Here is a 24,487-nt window from a genome sequence, read left to right on the forward strand (position 1 = left end):
TAATTTGTGATGTTTCCTTGTGACGTACCTAAATTACACCCATGTTGTTCACTGTATATATTTTAAAATTAGAAATGCTGAGTTGTGGTACCAAAAGTAGCTAAGTTAGTCTAGGTACTCTTAACCTAATTAATATATTGTAGATATACACATATATATTGACCTACCTCTAGCATCATTTAAAGGATATAAAAAAACTACAATTAGTGCTGTGTAAGTTAATCTTGCCTTTTAAGTTACTAAAGCATTACTGTTTTGTTATTTTATTGATCAACTTTCATGCCTTTGAAAATACAAATTCCAGAATGACATCATGCCCAGTAGGAGTAATTAAAGCTATCTGATGAGGGAATTTAGAAGTTGAAAGGGATGATTGTAATTGATCCTGATTCAATCCTATTACAGCTTTTTATAGTTTAAGCTCTAGAGAAAGCAAACTCCTTGTCAAGGCTTTATTTTACGGATTCCTTTGTGTGTGCTATGCTTGCTGGTCTCTACTTTCCCTTTTAATTTTTTTTTTCCTGTAGTAAATAATGAGCTGCCGCCTGAAATCCGGCTTGCCAGTGGTCAGCTAATGGGTGATGACCTGTCCCTCCTTACTGCAGGAGAGCTGTCACCTTATATCAGTGACCCAGCGCTGAAGCTATTCCAGTGTGCTGTTTGCAACAAATTCACCTCTGACAGCCTGGAGGCCCTAAGTGTGCATGTGAGCAGTGAGCGCTCACTCCCCGAAGAGGAGTGGAGGGCTGTAATTGGAGACATCTACCAGTGCAAGCTCTGTAACTACAACACTCAGCTCAAAGCAAACTTCCAGCTCCACTGCAAGACTGACAAACATATGCAGAAATATCAACTGGTGGCTCACATTAAAGAAGGCGGAAAAACTAATGAGTGGAGGCTGAAGTGTATTGCCATTGGCAACCCAGTTCACCTGAAATGTAATGCCTGTGACTATTACACCAACAGCGTGGATAAATTGCGCTTACATACTACCAATCACAGGCACGAGGCAGCCCTGAAACTCTACAAGGTAAGTCTATGACAGCAACTCCAGCCAGCGCCAAGTAGGCTGGGAAATTAACTCTTTCCATGCTCATCAAACAGGACTTTGATTAATTAGTAGAGTGAATGTTTATCGAACATGCGTATAGTCAAACAAAAACTGCAGGTTAGTCAGGGAGAAGTGCTCCAGGTGAGTCCTGTTGAGTTGCCTGGAGGTCATTTAGGAGGCACTTTCTGCAAACCCATGGTCCATAAGTTGTTTTTTTTAAAAAAAAAGTTCTCTCGTATTAAATGACTAGAGGTGTTTTACATCTCCCATAACCTTTTCAGACTTTGTCCATTACAGTTTGGTCAGAAGCTTGACAGAGATTATGGAAAATGATGTTTTTCCCATACTGTGCATAGGGAAAGGAGGTGACTTTCTGGCATATGTATCTGTTTGCAACCATAATGTGTCACAGCCAAGTTATTTTACATTGGTATTTTCAGTAAGCACATGCAATATGCCACATTATTACAAAGGCTATTCAAAAGTAAGCACTGTCATCCTTTTGTCTGCCCTTCTTTTCCAAACCAGCAATGATTTTACACAAACATGAAAGGGTGTGGTGTAGATAAATATGTTAGTAGAATGGCAACTATATTTTTATCTTTACTGGAAAAAACTATGTGGATATAATGAATATGTGGGAGTGATGAATACCATTTATTACACAACTTGTCATGACTTTTTCCAAACCCTAATTATGGGGTAACTTATTTTCTGCAGTGTGTTTACTGGATTGGCTTGATTGTCTTGGTTCATGTACAAAATATAACACATTCATTTCCAAGATGAATAACTTTGTAACTTATTAAAAACTTCTTTTGTCTAGGGGATATAAAAATTCAGGAAATATTGCAAACCATTAGTCACTGTAACAAGCTCTAAATATGATTAGAAAATCCATTTTGCAAGTGTTATCTATTGATTTATACTAGGATTCTGTGATAACTAAACTATCAGGAGTCATCTGCTGATTACAGGAATTATGCTGGTTTTCTAATCATGTTGAAGACCTGCACATACAGAACAAATATGGAAAAGTCTCAGTAGATCTCTAGTTTAGGCAAGAAATAACATTTTTCTGGTATTCAGCCATGTTCAAATGTTCGGTCTGAGCTAACACATGCTGCACAGGCGGTAACATAGATTTTCATTTTATAACCTGATAGTTGTGACCTTGGTGCATCAGCAGTGAGAAAAAATGGCAGTAACACAAGTTTTGGTCTATTATACTGTCCCACAGTGCTGGCTACTCTTCTAATTTAATAATGTATTTTATTTAAATTGTATTTTTCCTTAATTCTAAAGGTTGTTGGTGTTTTTTGGCTTTTTTTTTAAGATCTAAAATCCTGTTATGAAAAGTATGAAAAGAGCTGAGAGTGTAGTGACATAGCCTTCCTCAGCAAAACTCCCTTTAGAGGTTCCTGCTCCCTGTCATCTGTGAAGCCATTCCTTGCTTCCTCCATTTACACTGTGCAACCACACTCTGAGTCAGGGTTTTAAAAAAACCAACCAAACAAACAAAAAACCCACACATTTTTGGTCCTCACCTGTTTTTTTGGAGTGTTAACCTACATTATTTCAATTATTTGTTCTATCATGCCACCATTCGGGCTACTGCAAATGTAGCCCCAGACAAGAATAATAGAAGAGAATAATAGAAGAGAAGGGAAGGCAGAAGGCTTTTGTCAGATGGCTTCACTGTCAAAGCATCTGATAGTGTTGAAAATTATATGCCAGCTTCTTTTTTTTTTTAATAAAAAACAACCTATAGTCAAGAGGTACACAAACTATCTACTCAAAACAGTACTTTCTCTTCACTCACTCAACCTGATCCCTAGAGAAACCTTCATCAAATATGTTTGGGTTTCCAGCCAGTCCTACAAAATATTTGATGTGGGATGCTAAGGGACAGGGTCTTAGCTCATGGCCCTCATCACTAAAAATGTCCTGCTGCTGGATCTGCTTCTTTGCCAGATGCTGGTTTGTTAGCTGGAGCAGTTCAGTAGCATCTATGTAGTGTGGGTGGCATGCATAGCAAGGGACCATCAGTAGCCTTTGGAGCTCAGTCTTTGAATCAGTTAAGGATATCCCAGTGGAAACAGAATCCATAAACTCCCAGATACTCTCTAGGCTTCATGGCCTAAGTAGGACAATTTAAAGTGTCTGGCTGTTACCCATAGGGTTCCAATTCTCCTGATGCTTGTGTTTTTAAAGGACTTGTCCCAAGGATTGCTAGTGAGTATCTCAGCTTTTTAAAAAAAGTTTCTGTCCCTCATGACCTCTTAGAGAATCTTGGAAATTTGAACCCCACTAGGTTTAAGGACTCTCAGAAAGTCGATAGCATAGACAGATGCATACACTGTTTTTATATAATTTCATTTTAAGGTTAATTTGAAGGAGAGTGATGTCTCATTTAAAGTACCAGTTGGAGTATTAGTGTTATTTTTTAAGATTTGGGGTTGGCATGAAGTGCTACAATGTGTCCCAAATGACCAAAATGTTCTTGGTGTGTGTGCTCTGTAATAGAATGTAATGCCTCTGTACATCACCCCGAAAACTTGACTCTTGTAAGTGTACATTCAGGCCTCAAGATGGAAATAAATGCAACTTTGAAAGTCTCTTAAGTTATCAGCTAGTAGACTTGATAGTTTTGTCAGGCCTTGGTGAAGCTGTTGACACCAAGAGAGTTGTAAACTTTCTTCTCTTGATACATCAGATAAACTTTTAGAGCACCTAAGGAAAAAAAGAACATTAATTTATATGAATAATAGATATATACCTTGGGAGCAATATTGAATATTCATGAACTGTGTTTATATTCAAGCAGCTCCTCTCTTTTAAAATTAGGGTGCTGTGAATATGGCTCAGCAATAAAAAGTTTAATACTAAAACCATCTGAAAGCACAGAAAGAATCTGTGACTTTGTTCCTTTGCTTTGTCAAGTACCTCAAAGTTTTTCTTCAGTCATTTATATTTATTTAAATGTTATTGTTTTGTGAATTTTCTTTTTATAAATGTTGCCATAACAGCTTGATTTTTCTCCCTGTTCTTAACTATTGATGGAATAAAAGGATGTCTTTTCATAGTCGTAGCTTTTAAAGCGACCATGAACATCAGAGCTTCTCTTCTGAAGCTGTATAATTTTAGGCAGTACGGAAATGTCACTTTTAGAGTTAGATTCTAAATGTGGCGAAGTGGAACCTTTAGCTGTTTTCTAAGTTATTTAAAGAAGAAATGGCCTGGTTGTTCCTTACAGAAGTGCAGTATTCAAATGGTGTTGGTAATGTGGCTTCTAAGAACCAGAACAAAGACAGCCTTACCCTGAGTGAACTCAGCTTGGCCTAAATGAATTTCCCAAAGACTTACTTTTGGAATTGTGGAGCTCGATATTAGCAAATTAAACCACAGAAGAGTTGCAAGTTCTTGGCAGCCTCCATCAAGAAGCATTCAGTGACTCCACAAGTAAACAGAGAAAGCTTCTATAGCAACAAAGTGCATTTCCATTCTGCAGGAGGAAGCATTCAGCTTCTGCAGATTTGGGAAGCTGAGGCAGGACAGTGATCTATCTCTGTAGATGTAAAATACATACAGCAGGAACTGCTCTTAAGGCAGCCATTTTGTAGCTTAGTCAAATAACTTTTGATTCAAGGAATGGCATATATCATGTCCTGTGCTCATAAAATAGTTTCCAAATACTTTTATTGATAAGTAAATAAGTGCAAGATAGCTGTTTTGTAAAGTAAACTGGAATGGCTGAAAATAAAACTTACTTAACCAATTACCTGAATGACATGATCAATTTCTAATCACAAATAAATATTTGAAGCTAGTTTATCAAAAATATTATTTGACTAGCTGATAATACCTTCAGTAGACACTGCTTTTATATTGTGTATTTACTTCAGTTTACATTGTGTAGGAGCTCAGGGAAAGTGAGAGGCAGCAGTTAGCAGACTAATACTCAGCTGTGCAAGAACTACCTTGGTCTTCCTTGTATTGACAAAGTATTGATCCACAACACTATTAACACTATGATTTTTAAATTTTGGTAGATCACTTTACCTCCCATGTTCTCAAGTGGCAAAGATATTACCCAAAAGGAGTGACCTGATTTCAGTTTAAGGAGGTTAAAGGTTAAAGGTTAGCTCAAAAGCATCATCTGCCTAGCTGCTTAACTTTAAACTGATCAATTTAATGAAAATCTGTTTTGCAGATGGTGTTGTAATGTCTTTGGCAGGATTTAGGCAGCTTTAACATTAGACGTATGCTAGTAAAAATTATTTCTTTATTTGACCAGAACAACACCTTTTCTTTTATGTTTTAAGGTAAAAGGCATGTGGGATATGGTATTTTGGCAAAGGACCCAGAAGCAGAAAGTGTTGATGGTCTTTCCATATGGGCTCAAAACCAGAATACTCTTATGTCTATTGCTAACGATGACTGAAGAAACAAACAAAGCTGTATTCATTTTTGTACCATAATGTTTTACTTTGAACCCATAAAAAAGCACTTCAGTCAGACCTGTCCTTGGAAAAGGCTTGTCTTCTTTGCCTCGGGTGGAATGCAGCAGCATTAACTTTTTTAACCTGGCAGAGCACACCGATTGTCTCTTTCAGACCTTGTATTTGTAGATCAGAAGTATTCTTTCCCTTCAGTAATTGTGTTACTTAACTGTAGATACTATAAATAAGAAGGCAAATTAGTGAAATCCAAATGGTAAGTTTTATCTGATGGAGGTTGTCTGAATAAACAAAGAATTAGATCCTTGGGAGTGTAAAGCAGAGCTTTGTGTCTGTGTCTTCTGAGAATCAAGCCCTCACAGTTTTTGCCAAGATAATTAAGTTTCAGCACAAGCATGTCTTTCTATTTTCAGATGTATGCAATTCAATAGGAATTTCTTAGGCTGCTAATGCAATACCATTATATGTTAGCTTTGTAATTAGCTAGGACTCTATCCCTTTGCTAAAATGCATTGTAATATTACACACACAAGCATAGTTTGCATGTAAGCAGTTATGAAAGTGCTGCCCTTTGTTTCATATTGACCTTCCAACTTTTTTAAAAGAGAGTTTACAATGAGCCTTTGTTTTGTCCACAAATGATCATAAACAGCTTTCTGAAGAGCCCAATAAAACGAGAGAATCACAAACGTATAACATCACATATTGAAAGGGTGGAAGAACAAATGGGGCTTTTGCAATATTTTATATGATAGATTTATAATCTGTTCTTGGGTCACTTAGGGCCAAGAATTTTGGTCATGGTCAGCTGCTTGGTCCTGCTAGCTAGCATCCTCTGCAGGAAAGGCAAACACTGTGCAGCACCTGCTCTTCAGCTGGGACTCTGCATTGCTCTTTAAAGTGAGGTGTCCACTTCTCTGCTGGTTCAAAGTCAAAAGATTAATCAGACCAGCTTTTTTTCCGCATCTGTCATCAGCGAAGCAGAATAGTCTGTCTGGATTCCATAATGCTGTTTGCATATTTGGATTTTAAATCAGCCAGGAGTATTGAATGCTTTGCTCATCTTTATCACGTGCAGGAGGCACAAGTGGGATTTAGTCCTTAGGTAACTTTTAGTGTAACAGTTCCCCAAGGAACACTGCTTGGTTTTTTCTCATTATCCTTGTTCTGGATGAAAGCATCGTTGTTAGGAATTAACAACTGAGGGGGGTGTGAAGTATATGCACATGGGGATGAATGGACTAACAGCCCAAATCACTTTGTTTGCTTTACTCTGTTTGGCATGAAATGTTGGTACTTCATCAGTTTGGAATTAACAGAAAGTCACATTATTTTCATTTCAATTGTCCTGCACTAACTTTTTAATATAAAATAAAATATCCTACAAATATGCCAATCCAATTATTTAACTGTCATTGTCCCAGTATGGTGGTAAAAGAGGTCAGGAGATTGTGCAGCATTGATTTGCATAAAAATCATTGTTGAAAGGAAATTGGAATATGTCTGCACACCTGAGGAGCCAAAGCAAGCTTTGCTTGATGTTATTCTTATTGTTTGTTTAGAAGAAAACTGTTTTCGGTGATAAACGAAAGTTGTTCTAATTTGTTCCTCAACACAAACCTTATGTAGAGGATAGAAGGTATTTCAATTTTTAAAGTCCTTTGAGATTTATATTCACTTAAGGTTTTAAATGTTTTATGAAATTTAATTTCCACTGCAAGTGTTAGTTACTATAATTCATGTATATATGTGCTTACATGTATAAAGAGCAACTGGTGTTCCAAGAACACACTATTTAGTCACAGCTATACACACATTGTGTAGTCATGGCTACTGTATATATTTGTACACCATAGACAAGAATATTTGTTTTAAAAAATAAAAAGAAAAACCAAACTAACAAAAAAAAAATAATAGTGTTGGCTGGTAAAATAGCAATTCCAAAGCTATCCTTTTTTATGATAATTTTAAAATGAAACAGTAGAGAAAACATTTTTGCATTATATTTTATGTAAGTTTAATTTGATATTCAGGTGTCTCTCTCAGATTATCTTACATAATGGTCCTTGTTAAAAAATACCATATTTTGTATTCAGCTTATGGTACACTGCTGAAAGAGGGAGGTGTTCTCAAATCATGGTTTAAAGAATCCTTATGTTTTTCTGCTGAAATGTTGTCCAGAACCCCAGTCTGTGTGCTGTCCTGGGTAAGGGTGTGTGAGGCTGCTCTTGGAAAGGAGGCTATACCAGACTGCTTGCAGTGTGCAGCCTGCCCAGTGGAGCCCGAGTGGGTAGGTCCTCTTGCAGAGCAGGAAACGTGAGCAAGGAGAGCCAAAGCAGCAGAAAGAGGATCAGCCTCATTTATTCAGTATGCTCAACACACAAAATGGCTGTATAACAGCTATTTTTTTGCGCCTGGAGTTCTTTCATTCTGACATTAAGAGAAATATGTAATTATTTCTGACTGAGATTCAAAGCAGAGATGCAGTGTATAGTGTATGTAAGAGTATTATGTCAATGTGAGTGCATATGTATGTGTGCATTAATAGATTGCAGCTATGGATTTAGCAGCCATTCCCTCCCAGCCTTGCAACATAGATTTTCTTGTTACCCTTAGGAGATTTTAGCTGATATTATGCAACTCACTACAGGTGTCTTTTCTAAAATTGTAATTAGTTTGCCAGACTCTCCCAGATGAGATTTTTCTCTACGCTCTTCCACATATTTAAAAATGAGCAGTAAAAAAAAGTAAAAAGACTGATGTATGACAGGAGAGTTATATTTTGTCATGGATACATGGAATTCAGGTTTGCTATTGTTTTTTCTAAGTAATTTAGAAGAAACTTTCCCTTGGTCTGTGCATTTGTTGGTCCATCCACACAAAATGCCAGAATTGTGATTTTATAGGAGAGTTAATGGGAGTAAAATCTTACAGACCTCATATGTACAGGACACATTTGCCTTTGAGACTGTATTGGCTCTATATTGCTAGATGGGCAAATTAATTTTCTGCATTTCTTCTTTTTTTCTCCTTTGGGGTACTACTGGAGCAGGAAAGGATAAGAAAATATAGTGAAGATGCTGGTGTGAAATACTAAGTAATGCAATTTCTGTTGGTTTCAGCAAGGATTTGGCACAATGGAGGAGATGTATTTTCTTGGATAAACTTCTGTGTGTATGTTTGGGGGTAAAATATAACACAGTACAAGTAGAAATAGGTATTAATTATGTTAAATGTAAATAGGCATGTTATGTTGATAAAACATAAATTACAAGTGGTGGCTTGTAATAATTTTTGAACCTGATGTTTTGCCTGTTAGGCTGGTATAATACAGGCAGATAGTGCAGACTGGTGATCATACAACCTCATGCTGATACATAAAAAAAGTGAAGCTTTGCTAAGAACTTCAAGACCTTTGCTTTGTGGGCAACCACGAAAGAGGATGTCGTAGAAATTACCCCCCTTGGTCTGCAGCAGAAGGTGCCAACCCTTCAGTACTGCAGCAGACAGATACACAGCGTATTGTGCACAATAGCCTCAGGGGAAACTGCATGTTCTCCTCTACCAGTGGGAAGGAATGCATTAAAATAATCCTTAGCTTTTAAAGGCAGGGGGTATTGAAGAAAACAAAAATTGAGCAAAGGTAGTCCTTGAATGATGAAGTGTGCAGATTCCCATGCCTTGGGCATCCTACTGCAGTAGCAGTTACAATAACAGAAAAAGATGGTTTTGTCATATACAAGGAGTATTAGCAATACTCCTTGGTCATATGCATGAATAGGAAACATATTGCTAATGGGAGCGATGAATAGCAACATACTAGCCTCATTCCAAGAGTGCAAGTTTGACCGCCTGACAAAAAATGTGACTTTTTTTCTATTTAAAATTGTTATCTTAGAGTATTAATCAAACCACGCTGTTGCCATGATTCACATGTGTAAAATACATGACTGTATAACTACTGGTTTGTTTCTGGATTGTATGCAAGAAGCCTAGCATATAGGAACAGTATTTAGTGTTCTGCCCAAAGAGGTTATTTATTTGTAGTCCCTGTTCTCCATTGTAAACTCTCTTAAAAATCAAGAGCACATACTACTTCCTTGCACTGCTCATGGAGAAAAGAACCATAGAGCCACCTTTACCCATAAAGAGGGCACAGAATGTGGGATAGTTTGTACCCCAGCCTTTAACAGAAAACTGGATTACTCTTAAAGAAAGTTCAAGATGAACCTTTTAAAACAAAGGCCAACAGAGGAAATTCTTCTTTCCAGAACTTTATCAGGTATCTCCAAAGGTCTACATCTCTTGATTTTAAGGTTGTTTAGCACATAAGGAATTTTTCCATTGGCATCCTAAGCTTATGTTTGGACCTATAGCTGTTCTTGGGTGGGAGAGGTCAGTTGTCTCCAAACAACTTTATTAAAAAGGAAGATGTTTTCCATGGAAAATCCTAAAATGTTGCAGGTATCATAATAGCTATGATTGATATTATCCTTATCCTAATTTCAAAACTCTGTGTCCTAATGGTAAAGGAGAAGGAAGGGCACTTCTTATTCACAGAATCATAGAATCAGAATGTCTGGTGTTGGAAGGGACTCATAAGGATTATTGAATCAAACTTCCTGCTGCTCGCAAGACTGCCTAAAACTAAACTATATGACTAAGAGTGTCATCCAGATGCTCCTTGAACTCCGACAGGATTAGTGCTGTGACCACTTCCTTGAGAAACTTGTTCCAGTGACCAACCACTCTCTCAGAAAAGAACCTTTCCCTACTGCCCAAGCTGAACTTCCCCTGACGCGGCTTCATACTGTACCATTCAGACAACAATGTTCCTATTTTCTACGTAACCTAGACAAAAACTTGCTCTATGGGAAATAGATTAAGGAAAAAAATACTAACGTTCTCTAATTGAATAAACACTTCTTGAATGACCAGAAACTTGATATTTTTACAACTGGAACAATGAAACAAAGTATAAGGAGGATCTTGGTATTCTTGTTCTTTGTGTGCTAGTGATGAGAGCATGGAAAAATGCTTGCTTTACTACTGAAATGAGACAGCTTTAATATCTAGATGTTACTATTTTGGAAACACCCTTTGGCATTTGCAGATATGTAAGCAGCTAATGAATGACTGGAAATTCAGAAGAATAAAGCTGGTGGAAAAAAAGAGTCCAAACTGCAAGTTTTTCTGAAAACCTTGTGTCCTTATTTGTTCAGGAACTTCTGTGACTCAAAATCTTGACCTAGGAGGAAGCTGGAATCCTGGGATATGTCAGGACAGGATCTTTTGAAGTCAGCTCTCAGATGACAAAGATCACAGGACACAGAAAATAGTTTGGGACTAATTTTATCAAATTTCTGACCTAGAGTTTGGGCAGATTTGAAAGCACTGCTGTATTGTTAGTCCCCTGGGTCTAACCCTGTTGCAGATGCTTCTTAGTAATAGGTGTTGTACCTAGGCCATGGATTTTCTTTGTCACTTTTTGATTTACTAAGGTAGTCTCATAGGTCATGATGAATTTGATATGCTGTCAATGTGCTCTGTCTCTCTGTTCCCGTCTCCACTGGTGTGTTTTGTAGTGTGTCAGGCTTCAACAATATCTTTGCAACACTTGAATTTCTGTGACTTATGGAACTCAAGGAATGAATATCTTTGTAGCTAGTCATTAGGACTGCTTACAGGTATTTTTTGACAAAGCAAATCCTTTCTCAGACACTCTGTAGTCACTTTGAATTTTTTTATTTTATTTTTTTGGGTTGTCTTTTTTTTTAATTTCTCAAAAAACAAAAATAGGTTTTTGGGATCATCTCTGACTCAACATGTTACATGTTGGGCCTGGATCCAAGAAATCTTTCTGCAGTATTTTTTTCTTTTATTTTATGAGTTTTTCACTGAGCAGCCTAAATTCTGTGGCCTCAGCTACCTGAGAATCATCAAACAGATGATATGGTTTACCCAAAGCATTTTGGGGCACACAAAGTACAAGAGCTATGCTGGTTTTGAGGAGTTCTGTGGAAGTAACAATTTTTATGATAAGGAAGAGTTGAGCTGGTAATCAATAAAAGGAGAGTCTGAAATCTCATGCTACAGAGAGCCTGTATCCCAGTTCACTCAGCTTTCGTGCTCTCCAGATACAAAGGTTTTATGCCTCATGTGTCCACAACAGGAACTAAACAAATGTCTTTCCTTTACTTTTAGTAGTTGTTTGTCCTAATAGATTTGGAAGGTAAGGTCAATACTGTCTGTACTGGGAAACAGAGCATGGCTTTGGGAGAAAAAAAACCTGTGTGTCTCTAACCAAGCAGAGGTGAGTGAGAGGTTGGCCTGTAGTATGTCCGACAGTCTAAATGAACCTCCTAGAATTATAATTAAGCATAACAAGTTCTTCACATATGTCTATCTTTCTGTCTGCATATATTTATTTTTACATGGACTTAATAGAGTGTCTGTAGTTGGGAAGGGTGAATTCGAGTATTGGGCAGAGGTAGAGGTGGAGTCTGAAGTAGTTGATGCTCACAAGAGCTCCGAGAGACAGTTATCCAACAGTAATGGTAGGAAGGAAGTCGCAGTTGTTTGAGGCTGTGTTTCTTGCACAGGGGTTGCAATGGATGGTGACAAAAGGGCAAGTGTGTGTTCCTATAAAAGTGTGCACATCCCAGGAGCATAAACAGTATTTAAAACTATCTGTGTCCATACATACCCCGGGCTGCTACAGTCATCTTCTATAATTCTGTACAAAGGTCTATATATGTTAGTGTCTGTTGTAGTAAAGGCTGGATTTCCATTTTTCTTCTAATTTCCTTCTCCCAGTTACTTACAATTTTCTTATACACACTTTTAGGGCTGAAATTATCAGGATTTGGTCTGGGTATAAAGAATATTTCTTTCTCCTTTGGAGCTCTTTCTGAGTCACTTAATCATGAGATATCTTTGCAACCTGTCCTAATGAAAAATACTCCATTGCAAATAAAGTTAGTTAAGTACATTTCTTGCAGTGGCTGTCCATAACAGAAGAGAATGTTATTTTAAAAGCAACAACACATTAATAGGCCAAGTATGCAATCATTGTCCTATCACAGCAAATTATACCATTAGTCCACCTTATCTAATCTCTTTGCTACAGACTGCCTAACAATTGCTTCTCAGAGCAAAGCAGACAAAAAAAAAAAAAAATAAAAGAAAGATTTCATGGGCAAATATATAATGTTGCTTATACAGGAAAATTCTTGTTCTTTTCATATGTTCTCTGTACTTTGCAATGAATTAACATCATACAAATTCAAGTATTTTTGATTATTATATTATATTTTTTTCCCTCTGAAATTGTCTTTGGGTAGTCTTATAGGTATCCAAATATTAAATCAGTTTATAAAGTGAACTTCTGGCTCAATCACATGCAGTGGGAAGGAATTCCACAGATTAATTTAACCTTCATACAAATATTCTTTAGGTTTTTAAATTTTTCTCTTATTAATTTATTAAGTTTTGTTTGTTTTTATTAATCTGGTAATAGAATGAAAGAGGTCATGTGTTCTTACTTTACAATCTTTTACATAACCTTTATAACTTCACAATAATCTTTATGATTACTTTATGGTCTTTTTATTATGCCTCTCTTTTATTTACACAAAAAATTTCAATCCATTCAGTCTTGCTTTTAGTGGAAGTTTTTCCACATTTCTGTTAATCCCATCACTGATCTCTGAACTCCTTTTACCACTGTTAAATTTTTCTGGAGATACACAGATATTTCAGAACTGAACATGCTGTTCTCAGTGGAACTGTATGATCTTACTGTCCCATGCCTGGTGCATCCAAAAATATAATCTGCTTTAAACAAATCCTATTGCAGTCTGTGCTGGAAATATGTTGCCTTTCATTACATGCTTCTTCCCACGCCGCCCCTTCAAACTGATGCTGAAGTGTCCTAGAGTGGCTACATTTAACTTAGACACCAGTGACATGTTTGATTGGTTCAAAGTATTCCTTTTAATATACATTTTCTTGGATTTATTTATCCATCAATACTGAGTTTCTTCTTCATGATGAGTTAACTTTAAATGTATCTGGCATTTCTCACAGTTCTTTGGCTGGTCTTGACTGTCATTAATTTATTTATGACTTCTGCAGGATCAATCCTCGCTTGCAGTTAGAAGACAGAGGTAACTTTTGTTCTGCTAAATGCCCTGTTAGTTCATCTAACTTGTTTTTCTGTCTCTGTCAGTTTTTAATCCATGAGTTTTTTGCCCCTCTGTTAAGTGCCTACATTACATGGTTAGGCTGCTTCTGCATTGTCAGCTGAGTGGAAAAAAAAAAATCCAGCTCTGAATTAACCCATGGAGTAATTAAATTCCCCCTAATATTAGGAGTGTGAGAGAAAGAAGCATCTCCTTGTGCCCATGTCACATTGCCTGTCTCCTCAGATAGCTGCCTCTCCTTGCTTTCCTATATGTATTGCTATACCTGGTGTCTTGAGGTGCAAATGCCTGTAGGCAGTTAACTATTTGCTGATCCTGAAGAACAGAAATATCTAATTAACCACATATCTACAAATATTTACCCCAGATATTTATTTACTGATGCAAAATAGAAGATGCTGTTTCTGCATGGGGACTACAAGGCTGAGGCATAACTGCAATTGACTCTTTGTAGTGCGCTCTTTTCATACTGTTCAGTGCTAACTTTAATGTATTATTGATTGTTATTAAGGTATACCATGAAATACAGATGGGATGTCTGTTGTGGTTGAACTCATACTGTGGGAACTATGTTGACTTTCAGATTGTTCTGGCCTTCATGCTGCTTGACATTAAAACCTTTCACATTAGGGTTTAGAAGAGAAAGAAATATATAGTAACTATGCTACCCTGTATGTAGTGTGAAGTAATGTGAAAATATGATGCCAAATTCCCTCCCCACCAAGTCAGCACAAAATTTGAAATGAAATACTAATTTCAGAGCAAGCCAGGAAGTTTAAATTCCCTGTGTGACTGTATATAAACACTAGCTCAGGACAGTCAATACCTGAATTTAAATTAGCTGTGCTACCTACCAGTAGAAAGTGCTAAAAGTGGAAGGATTAGGGTCTGTTTTTCTAGAATACTGAGTCCTACAGGCTCCTGCTGGCAGCATCTGTTTAGCATCCCAGGATCCAAGGTCATGCTCATGAGTGACTGTCACCTCTGTGCTGACTGCTAGCCTCCATCCTTGCAAAGCCTTCTTGGCTGGATGCATTGGCTAGTTTGAAATGTCACTACTGAGCCCTGTAATAGTGCTAATTAGTTAAAGCAAAAGAAGTACTTATCTTGGCAGCAGATCACTGAATGGTTTTTTCACAAAATTAGGTTTGAAATGCTTTACATTCATCCCCCTCCCTTTTTTTGGAGAAGTATATAAACGTTGAGGGTTTTTTTTTTTCCTTTTTTATTTCCTATGCCCCCATAAAAAGAAATTCTTCTAAATGTTTCTCACTCTGTCCAGCAATTTCCATCTTAGAATGGCTAACTTTTGTTTGGACCTCTTAAAGAGGCTATTAGTCATTGAAGAAAACTTGAAACAAGGAAGCATATGACAAACACACAGTCACAGGACAGCCCCCTCTAATTTTGGCTCAGCTCCCTTCCTGCCATTAATGGGGCAAAAAAGAAACTGGGGATCTGATGCAAGTTCTCTGTCGTGGGGGAGGACAGGGTTTTTCTGCTTGTGGCAGGGAGGCAGCTGTGTGTGCCCTGTCTGGCAGTGCACAGCACGCAGGAGTTGTGCCAGGAGAAGGACCAGCAATGGCAGGAGCTGGAGTACAGGGAAGTGTGTCTGTGATGAGAGTGAAATCCCTGCTGCACTGGGAGACGTGAGGAGCTCCCAGGCAGAGCCGGCTCAGGAGGATGCTGGTGACTGCAGAAAACTTTTTATCTGCTACAGAAAGGCAGTGGCGTCTGTCACAAGCTGCAGGGTCTGACTGCAGTCCTGTGTTTTGATCCCCTGCTCAGGTAGGTTTCGTTTTTCTTGTGCTCACCTTGCAGGGAGTCTTCTTGGGCTGTGTCAGTGTGTTCTGGGCTAGATCTGATGAACTACCACAGTTCTTTCCCAGCACCAGTCGTTCTTTTTCAGTGCTAAAACATGCACGAGGCTCTCATTCACACATCCCATCCCCCAACTTTTCACCCAGCATTTAGTTTTTGGTGAGGATTATTTCTTCACTATGCCACAAAGATGAGATTCTCAGCTGCCAGTGGCATGAGCAGAGTCTGTGAAGTGTCTTTAGTATGAGATAGGTGAAATTGTTAAGCAAAAGTCTAAATATTTGCAAAGATTCAGGAAAAATACAGTGGTTTTTCTACTTTTTATCCTCTGCAGAATTTGTTTGAAGCTTTAAAAACATTGTTTGTTTCCTGTTAAAATGGTGATGAGAGGAAAGAGACAGAAAGAATGTAGGCCAAATCTATCTTTGTTGCAGTATTTCTCATCTCAGTAGTATTACTCCAAGATTAGAGAAGTTTTCCAAAACGACAGTGTTTCTTAACTCTGTCAATTGACTGGGACATGGCTCTCCTGTGGTTTGACTACTGTGGTTTGTCACTACTGTGAGAAATTATCCAGTTCAAAAAGTCCTGTTATTTGGGTAATTTCTTGCTGAAATTGATGGTTACTGTTCCTGTTTTTCTCCCAAAGTTTATTTCTAGGGCTTTCCCATTTGTTTCTGGTGCTGTAGATAAAAGGCTAGTCACAAAGGCAGAGCCAGAGAGACTGCTCTGCAATGAGGATGTGTCAAAGAGGAGAGGGTGTGAATTTGGGACTGTTTTCCATCTCATGGAAGCATTTTGCCTGTTTGATACAGAGTGTTGATACAGTGAAATCCACCTCCTAAACATCTTTTTTACAGATCAAACCAGGTTACTGAGTATTGATAAACATGACATATTTTGTGGGTGAGCATACACACTAGGACACCTCATTTATAGGCAATTTCTCCTCCTGAATTATTCCACATTTGTGAGCATTTTTAAAGCAGCTACTATTTAAAACCAGAAAGCCTCCGCCCTAAAGGGCCCCAACCTGTCAGAAACATTTCCTCTCTTGCCTGAAGCTTGGAATTTCACTCCAAAATGCCAGCTCCCTCAGGAGTGTGCACAGTGTCATCCTTGCCTTGTGGTTTACTTTTTGCAACCTCAGTTGCACACACAGACATTTTTTACCACCTCATCACATTCTTCTTCCTTCTCTATTCACATCTCTATGTGTCTGTTTTTCACAGTGCCATTTGCACCTGGATTTCTACAGCACTTAGCGCAGTTTCACTCTTGCAAAGCCCTAGACCCCTTTATATTTTTCCTCGTTTTCTGCCAATAACTTTATTTTCCACTTTCTCTTGTGTATGTGTTTACGTGCATTATCAGATATGCATTTCTGTTCATCTGGGATGAGTGGGGTAAAAATTTTATTGTCTTGAGCTTGAGTTGGCTGTGTTGTTTCAAGAAATAAAGAGGGGAAAAAGGTATGCAGAATGTCTCACAGGAAGCTATCATGCATTTTGAACCTGCTGCATATTTTTCATTAGGAAAAATATGTTAGAAATTTGTGGGGTGCTCTCTAACTGTATCAATACTCTTTTTCATATGGTTGCATGTACCAAGCCAAGCCCTAGTAATATTAAGGGGAAAAAACACTGCTGTAACTTTGTGACTAATATATTTTAGAAACGTCTTACATTTTTCCTGTAATAGCTTTTCCATACATAGTAGCATTTCAGTTTGAACGTCTGACTTCTCAAAGCCTATCAGAGCTAAAAACAAGTGCCAGTGTTGAAAAGCTGGAAACTTCCCACCTCCAGTGCTATGAAGCTCCTTTTTCAGACTCAGAGATCATAAGATTAACACATCATTGGTGAAAGGCTCATCCTGGGTGTTGCCCCAGTGTAATCTGAAAGGAAAATTTTTTGTTTGAAAGCAAGGAAAAAGTCTTGATGGTGGTTTGCAGTGAAACCAAACTAATGACAGCTGATTTAAGCTAACTGGGCTGGAGGCATTTATAATAATTACTCTTGGAGACAATTTTAGGTCTTGCTTCAAGCGCAGAGATTTTGTTGACATCATCATCTAGGACTCAGTTGAAAATTCTCTGAAGACCATGCCGCTCTACCTTTCACATGACAGGTGTAGAAGTGTGCCTTGAGCAGTCAGAGTACCCTTTGTGAAAAATGCAGGACCTGTGCTGGGTTCATATTGACAATATAAAATCTTCCATGTGGCATCAATAAGGCTGGGACAAAACACATGACATATAATAGTTCCAGAGCATGGTCTTTCATTCTCTTTTAGGTATAACCACTGGGGCCACATATAAATAATTGTCTGGCTTTGTAAAGGGGTCAAATCAAGGCTTTGATATTCACAATACATATCCTGATGGGAGTGTGTTGTTGTTTAAGTAGGGTTAATTTTTGTCCCAACTCCAGCTAAGGGTAAATTTTCCATTGAATTTGGCGGAACTAAGATTTCACACATGACGCTTAAATCTGTGCTATATAAAGCTTTGTATAAATACATCTGAATATAATATATATCACAAGCATGTACAAATGTGTTTCTGTATATTTTAACCAATTACATAAACTGTGTTTAAACTGTCTACTATGCAGCCTAGAATGAACAAACTAAAAAATCTGGATAGAGGTAAAATACTCAGAGAATGAAATGGGAACGTGTTTTTCCCAATTGTAATTTTGAGAGGTTTTGTTCCCTTTATCAGTTGCCTTTCTCTACTATAAAATCACGTGGGATCTTTTTTCTAGTTGCATCAATTTTCAGCTACAAATGTTTTACATTATAAAACTGTGTAAAACAGACTAAAAATTGTGAAGTGTAAGAACAGATAATCTGGAGATTTAAGTGCTTTGGGCAAACTTCTCTTGCCAGCTTTCAGAGATACAGAGGGAGACTGTATTTGAAACCCCTCATCAGAGCAAAATGAACGTTTTAGTGTTCTCGGACATAATATCAGGCTAACATGCTCCCTGACTGACATCCCGTACATACTGTATAATTGCCAGCCTGCTTCTCCAAGTGCCTTGAAGATTACATTTTTTTAATGTCCCAATATTAATAACCAGATGTGATCTTCTTCCTGCCCAGGGGTCAAGCTAGCTGGCCAGGTCAGGCTGTTTGTCTGTGTGCACAGACTGTGAAGTCTATTCAGAATGACAGGTATGGGGGGGGAGGCGGGTAGGGTGTTAACCTCAAGACCACCAAAAGGGAGTTCTCCCTGCTGGGAACAAAGACCAGCAGGAGCTTCAGCCTTTTTCAGTACTCCTGGGATTTTAACCAAGTGAACAAAAGATGATGCACAGCTGAAGAAATGCTCTTCACAGCTGATACATAATTTAAGATGTTCAGTTACAAACAACCGGATATGTATTTGTGATTTCATTTGAGCACAGTCCAATTATCTGCAGTCAGTTAATATTTTTGTGTGAGTAGTTTCTGTGTGCTGCTTTATGTGCTCAGAAGACGCTCAATTGCCAGAGTTTGAATACACGCTAGCCTTGAAAATAGCCCTAGTACTTAAAGAAATAGCATTAAAACACCAGCAGTTGCTATGGGGTATTTTGTACCTTCTAGTTAATGCTTGCCAGTCTATGTATAGATTATTTTATAATATGATGTAGTTTCATTCAACATGTATTATAAAAACATTTACTTTTCACTCTCTCTTTTTGTTAGGTAAAAAAAAATCAAAAGAAGAAGCTATTTGTTTCCTAATTGATTTTCTACGTTAGTTGTTCATTGAATAGATAAGTAGTGCCTGTGATATTTGATTACAGAGCAAGGCACCCATTTAACCTTCCGTTCTTTCCTGGCCAGGATTTCAAATACAATACAACGTACCTCCCTTAGGCTCAGTAGGATTAGACTGCTAGCAGTAATCCCTGATGCTATGAAATAGACCTGATAGAACTTCAACTCACTTGTTTAGGATTATGCTCATGAATTTCAGTCATCTAGTTGTATTAACCCTTTGGGAACTTGGGTGGTTTATGCTGCTTTAAATAATAAAACATTATAACAAACAATGGCAGATACTTACCTTTTTTAAAGAATTGACTTTTGCTTGGTGATGAAAATTCACATTGAAACGAATTTAGCTCCTATAGCATAAATCCTCAGAGTTTATTTTAATTCTAATGTTCAGGTGCTTTTTGCAGTTCAGTAGTGTCTTTAAACAGGTTGGTCTCAATCTGCATTGCTTTTTAAAAAATGTTTAAATCAATTGTAGTTCTCAAGGCTGCATTGGAAGGGCAGACAAGTGATATGTGCTAACTACAGAGCATCAGTGCAGAATCTCCCAGTATAATGACCTGAATGCAAGCATGGTCCTGTGGTAAAGAGGAGGGATAGTGATACCTGAGCTATCATTTCCAGGCTTTTTTGGTTATAGCAACAATGGGCAATACTGACTTATGATGAGTTATGCCCTGAGCTAAAAACAGAGTAAGAGTGTCAGAGCATTTCTGATGGACCATGGAGCAGTTAGTGTGCAAAAGCATTGCAATCACTCCAAGTTTGGACTACTCTTTTGAACTGGTGACTTCTGTTTAAATGCTGATTTTTAATTTGGTCAAATTACTGTAGGGAATAAGTCTATGCTAGCAATAAAAAGGAACAGATCTTTTGTTTCTTTCATTTTCAGTATCCTGAAACTCACCAGTGAATTAAATATTGTTTCTTATTACCAGTCTCTTAAACTGTTGAACCTTTAGTTCAAAAGCTCATTAAATATTTATGTGCACAACTAATTGTACTGATTATTTGAATGAATATATGTATATATTTTAGAATAATTTATGTCAATTACAATGAAAAATGGTGGAGAGTTTGACTTGGGAACTCTAACCTAGTATCTTAGCAGAAGATAGAGTCAAATTAGGACTGACTGAATATGCACATTGAGGCACCAATTGGTGAAACTACTGCCACTTCAATATACCTGCATGTGGAATTGCTATATTTAAAGGCAGGATGACAGGCAGAATCAGTACTACTAGCTGCACTTGATGACAGAGGCATCAGGGCAGTTCTTTACCCTTTAGACACTATTAAAGCATGCCTATTATTGTAGATCTGTTGGATACTCTTGATACAGCTGATGATAAAGTGGTAATGATGAATAGCTGAAGGCCATGAGAGCAATAAATGAAGTTACTCTTGAGTGATTCCATTCTTTTTTTGCAGGAGGACTCGAGAGTGGGGGTAGTTTGGGGTGGTTGTTCATCAGCCCAGTGGTTCACTCATGTGCTCCCACGTGGAGTATTGCTGAGTTCTAGTCTGTCACCCTTCTTGATTAACATATGCCCAAGGCCATTATGGGTGAATCATCTATGCTTGAGGTGTGGGTGTCTCCGTGATGCAGATGATTTTCATCTCCAGAGCAATATCATTAGACTTGGATGGCAAAATCAATTGTTTGACTCCCTGTCTTGCCAGCCTCGGGATTTGGATACAGCAGCTGTGTTGTAAACTGAAGTCCTGCTGGTGGCATGCACAGGTGGTAGGAATGGCCAAGGCAGCACCACATAGCTGTCCTATAAGCTGTGCTGATTCTGCATTTGGCTCCTGAGGTAACCCATGGGGTGATAAGCATTCCTTGGTAATATCTGTGTCTGTATATGGCTAGTTGCTAAATGGATAGATGTTACTTCTCTTTCAAATTGGCTTCTCTTAAGTGTTTTCATCTTAGAAGTATCTTCCAAAAACTGTGCTCAGTCCTGCTGAAAACTAGAGTCAATTGCAATATTTAATACATTAAAACTTCTGTGCTTTGTTGGTTGATTTTGGTTTGACACCTGGTATATTTCTGTTCCCTGATTGATTGCAAATGTACCATTAGAAATGGGCTGTTTCATGAAATGCTAAGTTTACACATTCAGAATGTGTTTTCCCTGGATATTCTGCAGAATGTGTTTTCCCTGGATATTCTGCAGTATGTGTTTAAACATAGCTGTTTCTGAAACAAATTCCTTGCTTAGGTCAGCAGATTTAGTATGGAGAAATTCGTGGAAAGCAAACAGCCAAGAGGTGGGGCATGGACGGAACTAATTCAAGAATTTCAGATGAATATGGCCAGTATTTTCCATCTCTCCATCTGATGCTTTAATTCTAAATGCAGAACTTGCAGAATTTAGTGGCCTACAGGTTGCCACCTTCAGATTTGCTGAGATAAGAGAGGCAAACTGTAAAGTTTGATGAGATTTGAGCTGCCAGGAATATAGCTGTCTATCCATTAGCCAGATTTTCTGACAGCAAGTATTTTGCAGATGCAGTTTCTCTTCTGTTCCAACTCCCTCAACTTGCCTCTAGTTGCAGTTTCACTCTGTTTCAACCTATAAAGACTGAAATGAGTCAGACCCCAATTCTTCCTGAAAACCTCACTTCATATACATAACTCGGATCAGCTAACTGTGCCCTGGGCTAAATCTCAAAAGATACTGAAAGCTTGCATTTTCAGAGTGGTTGGCAAATGAAGAATCTGCTTTCTTGATTTGCTTGATCAAAAATTTCAATTTTTGATCATTCCACCCGTTATCAAGTTGCATTTGTCCTTCAGTTTCTTACAGGACAAAGGGAGTGCAGGGTGGCCATGTTGGGAGAGTTTGTTCTTAGATGAAATACATTTTTGATGGCTTGGGTAACACTACTATTTATTAATGTGCATTTACTTAGCAAAGCAAAAAAAGGTTATGTGTGTGTGTGTGTGAAGGGAATCTTATTAAGTCTAAATAAATAGACTGTAGAAACCGTAATACTTTACACTTCTGTAAAGCCTTTATTCAGAGGCTTTCAAAATGTTTTAACAATGTTAATTAAATTCAGTGCTCCTTCATTCTGTGTTAGCCTAAGTGCATATAGGGCCATCTTCATGTACATACTGGTGGAATGGAAGAAAGCTCATGTTTAACTGTGTGCAGCAGCATTGCACTGCAAGTATTTTCAAGGCAGGTGAAAAAAAAAAAAAAAGAAAAAAAGCCATGTTCAAGTGAAACTGTACAGGGAATTGCCTGTAGGTAGGCAAAACATAATTACAAGTTGAAATTTGGCCAAGACATTTGTCTTAACACTCTTCCTCCTTTGAAAAAAAATGTGCCACGTACTTAATAACTTTATTAAGTACAAGCAGTTGTGAAATCTGTTCTTTGTTTCAACCAAAACATTTCCTAACAGGACGGTGCTGTTAAACACCAAGCTAGGGCACTGACTCATTACTAATTTAGACAGAGAGCACCATCAATGAATTACCAAAACTCTTTTTTGTAGTGCTGGTGTTTTCCTTGGAGATCTCCCCTCTGAGTTCTGACCCTGCTTTAGCCTGTGAGATCTGAAGGGATCACAGCACAAGGTGGTATGGCTTAGGGCTGTATATAAAATGATGAAGGAGAGAGTGAAATCCAGCCATGTGCTTCCTTTACTTGACACTGTAGTAGAAGAGGGAGGTGGCATTCAGTGAAACTCAGAGCTACTCATTTTTTCTGCAGTAAATAATCAGCCTGTGAAATTCACTGCTGCAGTGGGGGTTATCCGGATAAACAGTTTATCAGGATTTTTTAAGAAGGATAAGGGCATGAACATTAATGATGTTTCTGATTATGTGGGCTAAAACAAAAAGATACAAGAACGTTTAGTTCTCTATTATTATTGTTAAAGTCAGGATATAAACAGACTGTCTTCCAGGGTCAGGCGAGGATCCCTCGTCACACTGCAGATTCAGTCAGGCTCTCTGAGGGCTTGTATTTGTACCCTGCCTTTTTGTGGATCTGACTTTAGGTGTTCGCATGGAGAGTGTGTCAGAACACCTGGGCCAAGGGGATGATTCACAGTGCTGCTCCTGTGTTTGCATCTCTCTGTCTCCCTCGGTGACTGTTCTCAGAGGACGACATTAGACTTCAAAAATGAATGCGAGAACTGAGTGTTTCAAATGTAAATAAGATGCCTTTCTGTTCGCAATTTTAGTCTCACTAAGGAAAGGTACTACTCCAACAGTAAACAACTGAATCTGCATGTCTGGGTTATTTTGGTTTTCTTTGTCAGCTTATCACTCAGCGTGGGAGAGGAGTGTCTGTGTCATAATTAGTGTTTCATTTATTTAATTTGGAAGTACAAACAATAGACAGAAAGGGCCATTTGACAACTAATTAATTTGTTTCTGCTCAAAGAGCATGACAAAAAGTTTGCCTTCAGATGAGCATTCACAGACTGTGGATTTTCATTTGAGTTATAATTCATCAGCATTACTCCATAGATAATTTGATATCCTCAATACAGCATGTAAAGGTATAGGCTTCGAATATTTTTTTTTTTTAATTTAGATGACTATTGGAAACTCCTGGATCATTCTAAGACCAGTTATGATTCAGTACCACACAAGATCTCTCCACGTTTCTAGGAAGCACAATTTTATTCCACCTCTTGGAAGAGGATGAAGCATCTGCACCTGGCTCCTGTGACAGCTAGTTCTGCAGAATCCACGTGGCACCATGTGAGATAGGGCTTGACTCAGGTTACTGTTTTTCACTGCAGTTTTGCAGGCATCACGATAACATGTTAACTCTGCGTGCTAGCTGTTATTAATTGTTCTGTACACTCTGCTCCAAGCAAGGATTAGGAAGACAAACTCCAGTGTTGTGAGCCTTATGAGCAGAATAAACAACCCAGGCCCATGGAGGCTGTGTGCACATAGCTGTCTGGATCTTGACACAGCAACTCTCCAGCCACAGGCAGTCAATGTGTGTGTGGAGCCCAGGTCTTAGAGGGAGTAGGGGAAGCAGAGGTAACACAGAGCACTGCAGGAATTTGCCCCAGTGCAGAGCTGGGAAAAGGCAGGGCATGCACTTGGACTCTCTGCTAGGAAGCACCAGTGTTTTCTGTAGTACAGAGTGTGAGAGAGCAGATTTGAATTGCCATAGAGGGATCAGTCTTCTTTCGGT

At 38.2% G+C, this 24,487-nt stretch overlaps 1 protein-coding gene across 1 annotated transcript in view; it reads left to right on the top strand.

Annotated features, from left to right (window-relative positions):
- Positions 1-24,487, top strand: part of ZFHX4 (zinc finger homeobox 4) — a 150,801-nt gene that overhangs the window by 27,679 nt on the left and 98,635 nt on the right. Inside the window, exon 3 of the mRNA XM_058833339.1 lies at positions 528-1,030. Coding sequence (XP_058689322.1) covers positions 528-1,030 — 503 coding nt within the window. The remainder of the gene's footprint in view (positions 1-527; positions 1,031-24,487) is intronic.

Source organism: Poecile atricapillus, chromosome 2, assembly GCF_030490865.1.
Source record: "Poecile atricapillus isolate bPoeAtr1 chromosome 2, bPoeAtr1.hap1, whole genome shotgun sequence".
Lineage (NCBI taxonomy): Eukaryota > Metazoa > Chordata > Aves > Passeriformes > Paridae > Poecile > Poecile atricapillus.